At 32.7% G+C, this 15219-nt stretch overlaps 1 protein-coding gene and 1 long non-coding RNA gene across 7 annotated transcripts; one reads left to right on the forward strand and one right to left on the reverse strand.

Annotated features, from left to right (window-relative positions):
- The first annotated feature begins 41 nt into the window (after positions 1 to 41).
- Positions 42 to 15209, forward strand: LOC105146679 (coronin-2B). Of its 6 annotated transcripts, none has more exons than XR_846222.2 (10): positions 42 to 612; positions 9035 to 9232; positions 9477 to 9593; positions 10030 to 10344; positions 11381 to 11605; positions 11673 to 11882; positions 11972 to 12089; positions 12298 to 12524; positions 12626 to 12955; positions 13104 to 15209. XR_846222.2 is itself a non-coding variant. In XM_011057090.2 (10 exons), exons 2-10 carry the CDS (start codon positions 5015 to 5017, stop codon positions 12821 to 12823), a joined length of 1626 nt encoding a protein of 541 aa, XP_011055392.1. In that variant the 5' UTR covers positions 471 to 612; positions 4738 to 5014; the 3' UTR covers positions 12824 to 15209. The 6 variants fall into 6 exon arrangements, 5 of the variants coding, with proteins under 5 accessions (XP_011055389.1, XP_011055392.1, XP_087269031.1 ...); XM_011057090.2 differs by adding an exon at positions 4738 to 5032 and having other exon boundaries at positions 471 to 612; positions 12626 to 15209; XM_087412902.1 differs by lacking the exon at positions 42 to 612 and adding exons at positions 3704 to 3875; positions 4738 to 5032 and having other exon boundaries at positions 12626 to 15209.
- Positions 2743 to 4111, reverse strand: LOC105146678 (uncharacterized). The gene is made up of 2 exons (XR_015547251.1): positions 4021 to 4111; positions 2743 to 3913 (listed from the first exon to the last, which is right to left on the reverse strand). It is a non-coding gene; the product is annotated as an uncharacterized LOC105146678 (long non-coding RNA).
- Positions 15210 to 15219: the final 10 nt, after the last annotated feature.

A 15219-nucleotide genomic window follows, 5' to 3' on the forward strand; every position in this document is an offset into this window, starting at 1 on the left:
AAGTACCGCGGATACTTTTTAGATGACCCAATATTTATATGTATTACATGACCGATGCATCGTGCACCTGTCAATCCTGTTCGTAGCTTCATTGTTTACATGCTGAAACCCGTCGGATCGATACCGTTTGCACGCGCACGAATACGAATACGAATGCATCAGACTGATGAGCTTCTAACGATGCGTAAAGGTATGCGTACACGTGTCTGATTCGCCGTAGGACATATTTAATAAGCGGCAAACGCGTTGCGCGTGCCGAAGAAGAGAAGGAGCTAGAGAAAAGGGAGGTGTATGTGTGCGTCGTATCGTTGTATGTGTCGTATGTGAGCGGGAAAGAAGCGACGCCGCGGCCGGCACGGCGCGCTGGCGATGGATCACTCCTAGTCACTTCCTTAACTTTTGTTCCGACGACGCGATAGAACCTCGAGGATATATTCCCGCGCCAACTTGGGACAATTTATGGGACACAACGTCACCAGCTGGGAGATGATACGTACGCGGGAGGAAAAGTCGAATTTCGACATTTTCGACGGTACGGACGGCACCGAGGTTCAGCATACGATTATGAACAACATGGTAGACGCCAGGGCCTGTTACAAGCCTAGCGGCAAAGTGAGTTGTCGAGTTTAAACCTTTAAACAATCGCATTTAAAACGAGACAACTTTGATCAAATCCTGATCGAATCCTGATGAACCGTATAGTGCAGTAGTGAAATCGTTTTCTTAACACGCAAAGTTTCTTACTTGCGTACACAACTCGTTTTATCCTCATCTTTTTCTCCATGTGTCAAACAAATAATTAACGATTCTATCCTAATAATTTATATTAATAAAATTACTTGGATAGAACTGTTAATTCTATTGTTTGCAGTAACCCTATAATCCTTAGCTGGCGATCACTGAATCATTCAAAATTGAATGGATATTTATTAGTTTCCAAAGATTATTTGTATATCCCTTTTACATTATTATGAGAGTATAAAAATCAAATTCGAAAATTGCTACTTCTTTTTATTTATAATATTTATACACAGATCTACTTTTTCATTATCTAAGAGAATTCAATCATTTGCGCTATACTAGATTAATACTCTAAAAAGATATACTCTATATAAAGTATCTGAATGTAGTGATATAATAGCAGGATGTCCCCAAAGAGAAGTCATAGATTTTAGGACAATAAATAATAACTCGAAAAGTTCTAATAAATGTAAGTGCGAAAACAAATGATTGCCAAGATATCTCTTTGTTTAAACGATAAAACATCAGAATTAGAGATAAACAGACATGATTTCGATCAAATCTGTTTGACAAACTTACTGTTTGGATGAGGCGCAACCTCATATTAAGTTGCTCTTCAGAAATTTATTCAGAAATCCATCTGAAATTTGTAAACAATCGTTTTTCTTGTTCTATATACCCTTAAAGTCTATGATTCTTTTTTTAGATTAGACACCCTGTATAATCAACTTTGACAATGCAGTAACACATGTATATTCTGTTAAATAATGTGACAGCATCATTATTACGTATTTAATTGTTTAAAATATTAGGTATGTTTTTTTATAGCTAAACTAATTCATACTTTTTGTACATCAAGTGAAATAAATATGTACATGTTTGAAATTTGTCAAAAATGAGAAGAAAAGTTCTGGTGCAGTCTATACAGCAAAATAAAAAATATTTAACTTTTATGTACTTTTATGTACTTCTAGCAATTTTCATCGCTCTTTTATGTAAGCATATATTGATCTAGTATAACGCATAACAATTGAATTTGCTGCAATAGCATATATAAGATATCCCATAAGTTGTTGTCCCAACCGCTTTTATATAGATAGAGCGGATTAAATGAATCCTGAATCGAAAAGTCCTCCTATCATTTTGCAATTTTCGCAATAATTAACGAGATATTAATTACTAAAAATTGCTGAATATTGTTTTCAATAATTTTTTACTCAAATATTATCAACTTTACAAAAAAATAGCGAGAGATAAAAATTATTTATTTTCTTCTTATAAAGTTCTGAGAATTTTTTCAGAATTTTTTCAGAATTTTTAATTCCGTATTTTTTCATGTTGATAAAAATAAGAAAATACAGTACATACTAAAAAGTTAATAAAAAATTCTGAAAAAATTCGTAGAGTTCTATGAGAAGATAATAAATGATTTTTGTCTGTTGTAGTTTTTCTGTAAAGTTGATAGTATTTGAATAAAAAATTATTCAAGATCAATATTCGGCAATTTTTAATTACTATTACGAAAATTGCAAAATGATAGAGGATTTTTTGACTCAGTCCCCTCTACACAAAAGCGATTGGCAAAAAACTTACACCCTGTATATTCAAAAGTGGCCCAGCTATAATTCTCCAAAGGGTTCTGCTAATCCTATTCTGAGAATTATATCCATTTCTACCAATATAGAGTAACTTTAATTTCGATTTAACCCACTTTTTATCTTTTTTTCTAGTTCTATAAGAAAAAAATTAAATTAAGATTAATGTTAATTCATGGTAGAAATGGACATTTTCAGTATTGCATATATTATTTGATAAATTAATCAGGATTCGGTTGAAGTAGTCCGTCAAGTATTTACAGGAAGTTATTTGTATGGAAAATTTTTTGCATGCAGCTCTCTGTAATTTGCATAAATTTCGTATGGCTATCATGAATTTCATGTATTAAATGAAGGAATAATTTTGAATCGATTCGGCAATAGAATCTGTAGCGTCGACGAATCATTGTATCTTAAACATTAATTTATTTCGTAGGATTGTTGTTATAATTTGTCGTGTGTGCGCATGTGATATACAGTTGGCTCCAGCCTCTTCCGTTTTTTTTATTTTACGTTTACTATATGACAGAGACACATAAAAATGTATATCAGAGCGATGGATATATGTTCAGGTTTGTAATATTTACACTATGATTTATTTAGCGAGATGTTTTTCGTTGAAAAACTATGCATTTTTTACCTAAATCAAGCTTATTTAAATAAATCCTGAATTATCCCAAGCTTCAGAGAATACAGGATGTCCCATGCTGAAATTAATTCGCTCTTATTCTGTAACGTATATCGGGAAAATTAAAAGTGCGATTAACAGAAGATATCTGGCAGTTTTATTTGAGTATATTCTGTATATTCTGTACAATAGAAAATTTCGTCTAACTTGACAATTTTATTTAACTTTACAAAAAAAAAATGGCGAAAATTAGATAGTTTAATGATATTTTCGTGTTGGAAAAAAGATAATAGAACCAATTTTTATACCTAAGTCATGGAAGGAGAGCTTGAGAGAGTTTAGTTTCAGCAACTTTCCATCCAGAGACCAGCCACTTGGCTAGCAAATTCAATAAGCCCTCGATCATCATTCAAGAAATAATTATATTTCTGTTTCTCTTCCATGTATTCCTCATGAATCATCGATGCGTAATGGCAGAAATGAAATAGAAAACGGAAACTTGAGTCCACTTGTAATTTGTGTTGCTGAATGGCACTCGCAAAAGTATCAAGCTCTCATCAATATTTATATTTCATTGTTATCGATACCGGCCCGAATAATGTTGCTATTGTCGTGTTGAAGGTGCGAGGTAGTATCACTGCATGACACTGCAACAAACAACAGGCGTCAAGTTCTGCGAGCACTAAGCACTACCAGCACTAGATAGTCACTCGCCTTTGTCAGTAGAAGCGGAACGGTCGGCGTGGCTAAACACATTCGCGCTCGATAGCGCTCGGCTCTCGCACAGTAGCTCTTGTTCTGTAGTTGTTCTTTTCTGTGCGACGAGCGCGTCAATCGGTCGATCTCGTAATCGCTCCAAGCATCACGAGGAAGGTGAAGAAACGCAAGTTGCTCGCATGGCGCATCCGGGTGTACGTATCGCAATTTAAACATTAGAGCAGCCTTGCATCTGGTAGGCAAAACAGGAGGTACAATTGCCTCTGGACTATCACGTACCTGTACGTAACTCCTGATTGTTCTTGACCTCTTTGAGATTTCATACGTAACACTACCTACCCTCGGTCGTGAAGATGAATCAAGTCAAAAGAAAAGGCAATCTACCCGGCAGCCGAATAGAGATTTCGCGTTCGAGAACATGCAAAAAACTGGCGATCAGAGGCTTTTGCGAAAAGAGCTTTTGCAAAAACGTTTTAACTCCAAGTTGTATGATGTACAGCCCACATGGCCTAGATTATATAGATATAGCATACGTGATATAAGCTTGTTATACCATCGAAGAAATCTCTATCTCACATATTAGGTGCCTGCAGTGGCACCGTCAAAATAAGTTATCCAACTTTGACCGCGTCGTTTGTACGAGCAATAATTGGAAAATTTAACGACTCAATCATTGGAACAGTTGATGTTTGGCGAACGGCCTTCAAGGGTTTTTCCGCGTTGAACCGCGTTCTCTTCGATGGAATACTATAGTCATTCAAAGTCTTTCAAAATTGGAGGGAAAGCGATTGTTACACTGTCTCAGAAAAGAGAGAAGATCTCGTTAGCAGGATCATCACTGTCTCGATGCGATCGTTGCGATAACTCGGGTCTGTCTAATTACGCGAATTAATTCAATCCCCATCACATTCCCTCCCTTAGCCCAAGTTTATTAGGTACACTTTAGTTACACGAAAATTGCGGCCGCGCTTTGACGCGCCGCGCGAGCTTACTCTCATAATTTTATGAGTTGTTTGTTAATTAGACGCCTGTCTCATTTTCCTTTGTTTCTTCTAGTAAGCGTGGCGAGTGAGAGAACGGCTCGTGTAGTTGGTTTACGATATTATCCACAACCAGTGATTCTTTTTCTCTCTTTTCTTGTTTTTCTCCCTCACTTTCTCTTTCTCTTCCCTCCCTCCCCTTCTCTCTCTCTTTGTTTCTCCAATCACCTGCACATGCATGGGTCCCGGCTTGTCGATTACCGCATCCTCGTTGTGCACTGGCAACAATCGTTTCACCGCGCACGTGTACTCGTCGAGCACCAGCTGTCCTGGACACCAGATCCCGATCAAACATGACCAACGATAGACGGGTGAGTATTATCTCTCTTGCTCTCATAGAGTTTCATAGAGTTCCATAGAGAATTAAAATCAGAGCAAAAACGCAAAATTTTTAAACTTCTAGGCTAATTCAATGTGTCCTTTGTTTCCTGTTTCTTGCTGTTTGTCTCTGTTTGCCTCTTGCCTTTTTGGTCAATAAGATAAGAGACAAACAGAAAATAAAAAGCACATTGTAAAAGCCATTAAGCATCTGCATATATATGACAGATCAACAGTTTGGATTGTCACACATTTAAAGTGGACCTTATAGAGATTTTGAGCGAAGGGAGTAATTTTTTTGTTTGACCTGCATTCAAAAAATGATCCTAAACTTTACCAAATTTATGCTTGTGCACGTTGACCGAATTGTTTATAGTTTTTAAAACGGCTTTATGTAAAAGTCGGTGTACTTATATAGCGGAATCTCATTAAAAAACCGCAATGCTTTTTTTTAATTTCTGTCTGTTCAAAAGTAGCGCAACTTACTCTATAAATTTTTTGGAGTAAAATGAGTAAAATCTATAATCTCAAAAAAGAGTGTACATTTGCCACTATTATTGAAGAGTGCAAATTTTTTAGTCTTTCAATAATGGCAGTATTTTAACTCTTTTGGGGTGAGATTTCATTCCAAGAAGTTTAGAGTTTAGAGAGTAGAAAGCATGATTTTCGAATTATTACTGTATTATGAATGAGTGAAGTAAACATTTTTTTTATTCTATCAACAAAAAAAGTGAACTAATCTCATACAAATCGACGAAATTATTATAATTCGAAAAAGATGATTTTAAAAAATCAAATTCAAAATTAAATATATGCACTAGCATGCGTCCAACGATTTTAAAAAGCGTAATTTTTTTAAAACAAAAATGACAAAAATGATGAAAATAATTCATCATATTGATAATATATATATATTCTTATTACCGATAATTATTTTTAATTAGACAATAATTTTCTATCAAGTTGAAAAATATTTTTTTCCCTTTTTTGAGAAATTTAACTTTTAGTTGTATCTACTTAAATAAGAGAATGACATGTCAAAATTTTTCACGTATATCCTTCTCTTCTATACAAGTATAAACTGCAGCATTTCATGCGTAGAATAAATGAGGATATAAAATATCACATCTTTATTGCATTACCTACGTAACAACGAGGAAGCCGCAACGACGTGATTACATAATGTACCGGTTATTGATTTTGATTACGATACCTTGCACACTTAACACACAAGGTGTCCCAGATCTACCGAGCAGTTTACCGAGTATTTTACTTACGTTTCCTTTGATCAATTTTCATCTAATCTTTTCTCTACAAAAATAACGATAATTTTCAATTTACAGGCAAATTTTTAGGAGCTATAAACGCAGATCTTTCATTTAATTTTAAGTGGATTTTTATCCGTAATTTCATTCAATCTAAATTGGCGTAAAAAAATTCAAATTTATATGAAAAATAGGTTCGAATAGATTCGGAAGATCCTGCGCGCCTGATATATTTCGCCGTGATTCTTATGCAGTTTTTGCAGTTCACTTGATTATCTTCTTTTTTTTTCCTTGGGAAAAAGTCGCATAATTCGATCTATCTCACCACGCTACGCTACACATCGCGGTAAAAATACGTCGATTCACACGAATTCAAGAGATTTCACATTCGCGCTGTCAATTAGTCATAACTGCATGTGATTCATTATTGTTTCTTCAAGCGCAATTTCAAAAAGAGAAGAACGTAAGTTAAAAAAAAATCTTTGTTTAACACTTAATTATTCACGTAGTATGTCCAGGGAATCCTTGCCTTATAAGTTCACTGAGTGTATGAACGCTATTTTATATACATATTATATTTAGTGTAAATTGTTTCGTAATTAAAAAACATTTTGTTACATTTATATCTTTATCTTTATTTATTTATATTTATATCTTAAGAATGTTAAATTGAGTAGTAATTAATTAATTAAAAGTAAGAAAGTTAACAACTTTTACTTGGTTAATTTTAATGAGTTAATTTTTAACTTCGATCCATTCCCAAGTTATTTTATAAAATACATTAACTTTAATTTATTAACTTTTTTCTAATTATAAATTAAAATTTTTTTCTTTGATTACCAATAAGTATTTGTTTTACAAATTACATTTTAATTTAATATAAATAATTTTAAATTATTAACTTTTAATTTAACTTTAATTTAATTTTAACTCAACTTTTACCTAAGTTAGTTTTTGTTCGTGCAACTTTTAACAGTTAATAGGCCTAAGTTAATAGGCCACTAACTTTAACTTTGATTTAAAACTAATCAACTTTTACTTATCCGATCCTGAAAGGATGTATAGAATATTACTAATTTTTATTTAATTGTAAACATAAATGTAACGTCAATTCGTTTTGTGCAAACTCTCTCAATCGTTATTTTTGTATCTCATCGCGCATCGTCTGTTCTGCGTCAATTCCTTGGACTTTGTTCTCGGAGGCAATCGTTGAAAAATATGCAATTGTCAGTCGCGATAACGAAATGTCTGTATTTTGATATTTTTCATTCGTAATGCCGGCAACTTTCTTTTTTTACGGTTTCTGAGCAAGAGAGAGCCTTCTTGAAAATCGTGAATGATATTATATTTCTCGCATTGTATATCATATTAGCATGACGCGCTTTGTTTTTTTCTTTTCTTCTTATTGACATGATTTTATTATTTCGTAAGTAATATTGCAGTAATATTGCAGTAAATATTCACAACGTTGTTCCAACGGGCCTTGCGGCGATCGGAATATATAGAAGTAAAATTTGAAAGAGAACTAGAGATGAGTAATGAAGTGGTTAAACAATAAGGAGGGTATCCGAGATTTCGGATTCGGATCGAGGGATCCGAATGTTTGTAATGTTTGGATACTTGAATTTAAAATCGAGTAGCAATAGATTATAGATGTAGACTTGTGGATTTAAATTTAATTAATTAATTATACTAGAGTTTAAATGGAAAATCTGATTGAAAAATCATGAAGAAGCATCAAATTTATGCCGTTAAAAAGTTTCTAGATCTATGATTACTGTCTGATTCGATCCTGAAAAAAATTCCCGATCCGAATCCGAGGCTCGAGTATCCGCATATCCCTACCAAACAGCCTTGGCGGAAAAATTTTCACGAAAAATTGCATAGATTGAGAAAATCCAAGAAATCCTTCCTATACGTCTTTTGACGATATATTGCAAGTTTTTACAGAACGTTTTTTCGTATCTTGTATCATAAGATAAACAGCGTCACTCTACGTCCCACGAATATCTACAAAAAATTAAGGATATCTAAGGCAAACATATCTCACTCTACGTTCCACTATGAATATCTATGAAAGATTAAGAATTTTTTAAATCTTGTCTCAATCTATATATTAGGTGTTGGAATTAATTCGTAGCGTTTTACAAGTGATGGGAAGTACTTTCATTAATGTATTTTTTAATGCTCATGTGAAATAAATAACATTCTTTCATTAAAAAACGCTACGAATTAATTCCAACACCTAATACTTTTTCTGTACTAATTCGTAAAATTTCCGCCAGGAAGGATAAAAGATAAAGTAATTGTTAGTTTTATGAACTATTTAGACGTGATCTTTAGATTAGATATCGATGTATCGTATTTAGTAAATTATTGTATTAGCGGTTGACTCAGTTAAGTTACAAACCTCCGCCATACTGAATCATGACGTTATAAGCGAAAAACGACACGTTAATTTTTATTACTGGCCATTAGTAAATAAAGACAATTTGGCTAAAACGAAATGATAAGATTGCTTTAAACTTTAAAACATTTGTAGAAATGGACGAAAATTATGCTTATTATCAACATATCATTTCTTGCTTCTAACGAGTCACGATTCAATATGGTGACTACTTCAAGAGCCTTAAATATATACATTTTAATATTTTGATACGCATAGTTGATCGTTCTATTAGCCTTTATCCTTTTTTATTTGATAAAATGGATGTTAAATGATATTTATAGTCGTGGTTCCGCGGCGTTCGAAGCAGCAAGTTTCGACACGTTTACGGCGTGCCAGCCAAGAGGGAGAAATGTTACGACAACATCAAGATCACAAAAAACGCCCACGATTCGCAATTCTGCGCCGTAAATCCCAAGTTCCTGGCCGTCGTGACGGAGGTTGCGGGCGGTGGAGCGTTTCTTGTGTTATCATTGGATCGCGTGAGTAGTCTGTGCCTTATCGATTTATCGATTCTAGTCCTGCGCAAGAACAAAAGTATTAGCTAACATCGCATTGTGGGAGTCTGAGAAAATAAATTCAGATTTTTTTGTTTCTCACGAAAATTGTTTCACATAATGATATTCTAAATATCTTACAATTAATTACAGATTTTCATATAACATATTTATGTCGCGTTATGTCAGTACGTAGTAATACATCAATCATTTGTCACACTTGTTGCAGACCGGACGACTTGACTTCAACGCCAGCCGAGTAACTGGACATACCGGTCCCGTTTTGGACATCAAATGGAATCCATTCAACGACAATATCATCGCGTCCTGTTCCGATGATTGCACTGTAAGAAAAGTTTTGCATACAGAAAGTATTTCCACTTGCGTCTCCAAAGCTCACGGGAGATTTCTGTAGAAATGTAAACTACATGGAATGAGATTAGAAGATAAAATTTATTTCAACTGCTACATATGTGTGTTTGTATGTGTGTTTAACTCTCCTATGCTAACATTAAAATCTGTAATACATAAGTTACTGATTTAATGGATCTATGAGCTTATATTGACTAAAAGGCGTTTAATTAATTTTAAAGAACCAATGTGCTATAACTTGCGTAAAAAAAGAATTAAATTTTAATTTATTTTAATAACTAATTCAAATTTGCAGATGCAATATAAAGAATATAAAGAATATTGAGTGAATCTAATAGACTATCAGCTCCTACTATCAGCTCCAAAGGATTAGAACTAGAAGTAAACACGATTTTTTTCTTTATATCTAGATAAAATTGTGGCATGTACCTGATGGCGGATTGTCAAGGAATTTGACCGAATGGCTGGTGGAGTTGCAAGGACACAAACGACGTGTCGCTTATATCGAGTGGCACCCGGTAGCAGAGAATGTGCTTTTTAGCGCCGGCTTTGATCATCTTGTTATCGTGTGGGACGTGAACAGATGCGAAGCAGTTAGCGTCATCGATAGACATCCTGATGTGATTTATAGCATGTCTTTAAATCGTGACGGCAGCTTATTGGCGACCACTTGCAAGGACAAGAAATTACGCGTTTTTGAACCAAGGTCCGGTATCGTAGTTTCGGTAAGAAAGGACGAAATTTATGATCGTAAACATATCTATTTAATAAAAGTATAATATAAAAAGTACAATATAAAAGTTACAATATAATATTAGTAATTTCTAACGGAACTGTTTTCAATTTTCTTAACTCTAATCGCATTTGCCTCTGTTAAATTAATTTGACGTATTGTTTCAATCACTGGATTATTCTGGTTAAACCTTTACATGGAGAATGTGTGCTTGCACAATTTTACATGGAGAATGTGTGACTCTACATGTTCAATTAATTTTATTATCATTACGGACAAATTGCGATCGAATGTAATAGAAGAATGTAACTACGAAGATGACAAGACTGAAAGCATTGCATTATTACGACTGAAAATAGATATGAAGAAATAGATCTACCACTTTGCGTAACTATAATTTGCAGAAATTATATTTAACCTTTTTATGATTTTTATTAAATTTGCGTTAATTTATCGACATGTATACATTGAAGATGACTTGACAAATAGGTCGAAACGTATGTGTTTTTAAGAATTTAAATATACGAAAAATTTGGCTCTTAGCCCTTCTGTTATTCATTTTTGTTTATATCTATTTAAACTGTATAAGCTCATCTTTAACACTCTATCTTTAATAATCATAAATATAAAAGAATATACAATATTTATCTCTAAAAATTATGGTCTATACACTTATGGTATATACACTTTGCTTGTATGAATAAAGGTGCACATTCAGCATACAGTTACGTCATGTTCTATAGATAATAATAAGACTCTAAATTTTTTAGAACATTTGAATTAATTATATAATTTATAATTTTCTATCTTTTATATGTGAATTTTCACAATACATAATTTTAATTGCGCATCAACTTCAATGCGTTGACTCTTACTTGCCTTTAGTATCTTTAATTATTAATATTCTATAGAATTTCAAAAATAAATTTGTGCATTTATCAATAAAAGTGAGGAGTAAAATACTTCATCCTAGCTCTTTCTATTAAATTTTAATAAATCTTACTTTTAATTTTACTTACTTTTAATAGGAAGGAGTATGTCACGCTGGCACGAAAGCTAGCAAGGTAGTATTTCTTGGCAGTTCCGGACGTCTTTTGACTACTGGATTTAGCAGACATTCGGATCGACAATATGCGATATGGAGTCAACATGATTTAACTGTTCCACTGACGTGTGAGACGATAGATTCATCGAGCGGAGTGGTTTTTCCATTTTACGATAATGATACCAACATGGTGTTTTTGGCCGGAAAGGTAAAAACATATGACATATGTAATTCGGACTGTTGTAAAACTCACTGCGTTGTATCATTTTCTACAGGGCGATGGTAATATTCGATATTATGAAGTGGTTAATGAAGCACCTTGGGTGCATTATCTCAGTCAATTTATATCGGGAAATCCTCAGAGAGGATTGGGAATAATGCCGAAAAGAGGCATTAATACCTCTTTATGCGAAGTATTCAGATTTTATAAGTTACACGCGACTCGTGGAATGTGTGAGCCGATCTCGATGATAGTACCACGGAAGGCAAGTTTACTTGCATGGTTAATACTTTATATTCTTTTCACTTTTTTTTAAAAGGTGCATATTGAAGAAAACTATGTTATATGTTATAGAGTGATCAATTTCAAGAAGATCTATATCCTGATACAATTGGAACGTGTCCCGCATTATCAGCTAGAGACTGGACCAGCGGCATGAACAGCCCACCAGTTTTAATCTCTCTTAAAACAGGTCTTATATTTTTATACTATATATAAGTATATATTGCGAGTGTCATGCGATCTGTCCCAAATATTGTTTAGATTTTCTCCAAGCTATTTAGTTTGTTTTTATATATAATATTTTATTTTACTTGTTTTTATATATTTTCCATTAATACGGTATACAGTAATAAAATTCTATCGAGCAGTCACATTAATAGATGTCATGTTATTCTTAGGCGGGAGTATCTCTACGCATAAGCCACGAGTATACAAGCCACCGCAATTACCTGCGACCACTGATCTGAATAATAAAAAGAAATTTGCGTTCTTGTCTACGGAAACGATACCGGATTACAGACCGGTAGAATTACACGATATGTCGGAAAAGAGCCAAAAAACATCCAGCAATCAAAGCACAAAGTTTCAGCAACTTCAGCAGAAGTTTGGAAATGTCACTATACAGGTATGAGCGTAATACATACTTGTATATATATATATACATACATTGCATTTTTTACATAATTTTTGTATATATTTTATATTCGTAAATATTTTTCCTATCAGAAGAATATTATATCGTCTTCGATTAATGACAATAAAGTTATGGAGACTGTGGATGTTCCAAATAATGAAGCAGAACTTCGTTTGGCATTGGCTCGTCAAACTGACGAATTGAGACTGGTACGACGGCAGCTCGCTAATAGCCAACTGCGTGTTAAGGAATTAGAGGACCAAATACGAAAATTGCAGCGTCAACAATAAAGTTTAACTTAAACTCGCTTTGGCATCTGCTTTGAATAAGACTCTTACAGCTTTACTACTACACGTGATTATCAATGTCTTGCGCCATGTCTAACGCCGAGACATTACCATGTCTCCAGATCAATACTTAAGGTTTCTAGAGCATTTAAGCACCGCTAATAATGATAAAGAGCCTAAGCTTATGAAAACTTTGTACTAACACGCTTAGGGGACTTTAGCTTTGTCATATTTATACACAAAGAAATATTCGCACAGAATAATTTTTACTAACTTTTCTTAGAATATCTACAATTTTTATGTAGAATGAAATGTCACGTTAATCACAAGGGAACAGGAGGAACAGTTAGCTGCATTTGTTACATAAAAATTGTACCTGTTTACGCACATACTTAGATGCGTAAGTCGGATATTAAGAAGTTAAGAGAAACACAATAGACAAAATGGCAGCGTAAAGGTAATTCATGGTATTGTCAGTTAAATGACATACTTTACTTTTTTTGAAAACGATATTATATTATACTACTAGTCTGTTAATCAATTGTTTATTTTTTCTATTACTGTTTTTGTATGTTTATTAGTTACTTAATTGACGTATTATTTAATATATTGCTTTATCATTAGAGATATTTCAAAAGACAGTATTTCTTTGCGTATTACGATTATTATTGCTTCTATTTGCATTGTAAATTTATCCTTGCAACGCTTAAAATGATTTTTGTTGACGATCTATTATACACTCTACAAAACTGCTATGTCATATTATATCTATTAGTAGTATGGACTAGCGTGTTAATGTATTAAGCGTGTTAATGCATTTTGCTATCGCGTATATTTTTCATCACTGCCATCCACTGCCGTGATGTCGATGGCAATAAGATCTCCACATCTATGAATGCAGTGATATCTAATGTCACGATTAACTAAAAAAAAAAAAAAAAAAAAATTAGCTTAAAATTCTCTTTTATACAATAAATGCATAATGTAATGTTCATGCAATTAGCAAAATCATTAAACAATGTACCTACAATCGATGATATAGTGAAAACGATATTTATGTATGTATATTTTTAAAGAAACTCGACGTTTAACGCGATTCAATGTTGAATTCACCTGAGCTAACTTAAGGATGTATTATACACATTTTAAAACAATGAAAATATTACGAAATACTTTAGCATTTAATAAAAGTTTGGCGACAGTTTAGGATCTGGATCAAAAATGATTTCAAAAGTAATATTTTTTTTATCTTTGATGTAATGGAAATGTATGGAAATTGTTCTGCAAATAAACAAAATTTGTTCATTTGCAAAACAAATGATCTCTACATCACAATGAAACTGCATAAATAATTTTGTATGTTTAAAATATTTGTGCAAAAAGTTTAGATTTCATTATTTTTTAAACTTTAATATTATAATAAAAACTAAAAAACTTATATGAAAAACATTGTTCAATAAAAATAAAATGTTACAAATACAACTTTTATATGTATATCGTTTATTCAAAATATAAGTTAACGCAATTGTAAAAGTGAGTAATACATCCTTAAAGGGGATAACAAATGTGTTAGAACATTTACTTTTAGCATTAGTTTTGTAGTTTTGAGAATCATACAGAATTATATTTCCGCTTAATAATAATAATCAAATCGTGTAATCATTTATACATATACATCTACGTTTATATACGTATTTTTCATACAATTGTGCAATTGAACTGGATAAATGTAGTACCTGGATGCTATATTTCACATATCGCTTGCGCATAAAATTTCATTATTCGTAAAGTAAGGATTATCTGAAACACTGATGATACACCAATATGTGACGTAGCATTCCCTAGTCTTTCTTTACTAGTTGTTTATTTTATCATTGTAGCTTTAATTACCCATAAATCAGATATTTCATTGAAACCTTCTTTTAGATATACAACTTTTTCAAGAGCATGAAGTGTGTTGCATTACAAACAGTGCATTTTGTAGGCGGTAAAGTACATATTGCGAGGTAGTTTGTAGTTATATTTTCGATATTTACATTGCAAGTAATTTCTATGATATTTGTAAGGAGATCATTCATTTTTGTGACAGACGTATTGTAACGAATTTATAAATTTTATTACAAATTGTAAATTTACTTTTGATGCAGTATCGTGATTTATATATATTTATACATGTCAATTAAATATGTTACATCGAGATCTCCAATCACATAATATCGTATATTAAACAGAAAAGTACCAAAGAGCGTCATTATCTCGTAGATTACAGCCCAATTTATTATCAGCGTATGCCTGTTTAAGAGATTTATGTACGAGAACAAGGAAGATGTCAATATATGGCAAGCAGGGATCTCATAATAAAAATAAAAGGAAAAATTTATAAAATTGAGTATATGAAA

Source organism: Acromyrmex echinatior, chromosome 14 (assembly GCF_024713525.1).
Source record: "Acromyrmex echinatior isolate Ae372 chromosome 14, ASM2471352v2, whole genome shotgun sequence".
Classification (NCBI taxonomy): Eukaryota; Metazoa; Arthropoda; class Insecta; order Hymenoptera; family Formicidae; genus Acromyrmex; species Acromyrmex echinatior.

What these genes read in the sequence shown, in the direction of transcription:
- LOC105146679 (XM_011057087.2), top strand. Translation starts at nt 460, where the DNA reads ATGGGACACAACGTCACCAGCTGGGAGATGATACGTACGCGGGAGGAA. An exon ending in TGGTGTTTTTGGCCGGAAAG is followed by an intron (nt 11,606 to 11,672) that starts GTAAAAACATAT and finishes CATTTTCTACAG; the next exon opens with GGCGATGGTAATATTCGATA. An exon ending in TTTAATCTCTCTTAAAACAG is followed by an intron (nt 12,090 to 12,297) that starts GTCTTATATTTT and finishes TGTTATTCTTAG; the next exon opens with GCGGGAGTATCTCTACGCAT.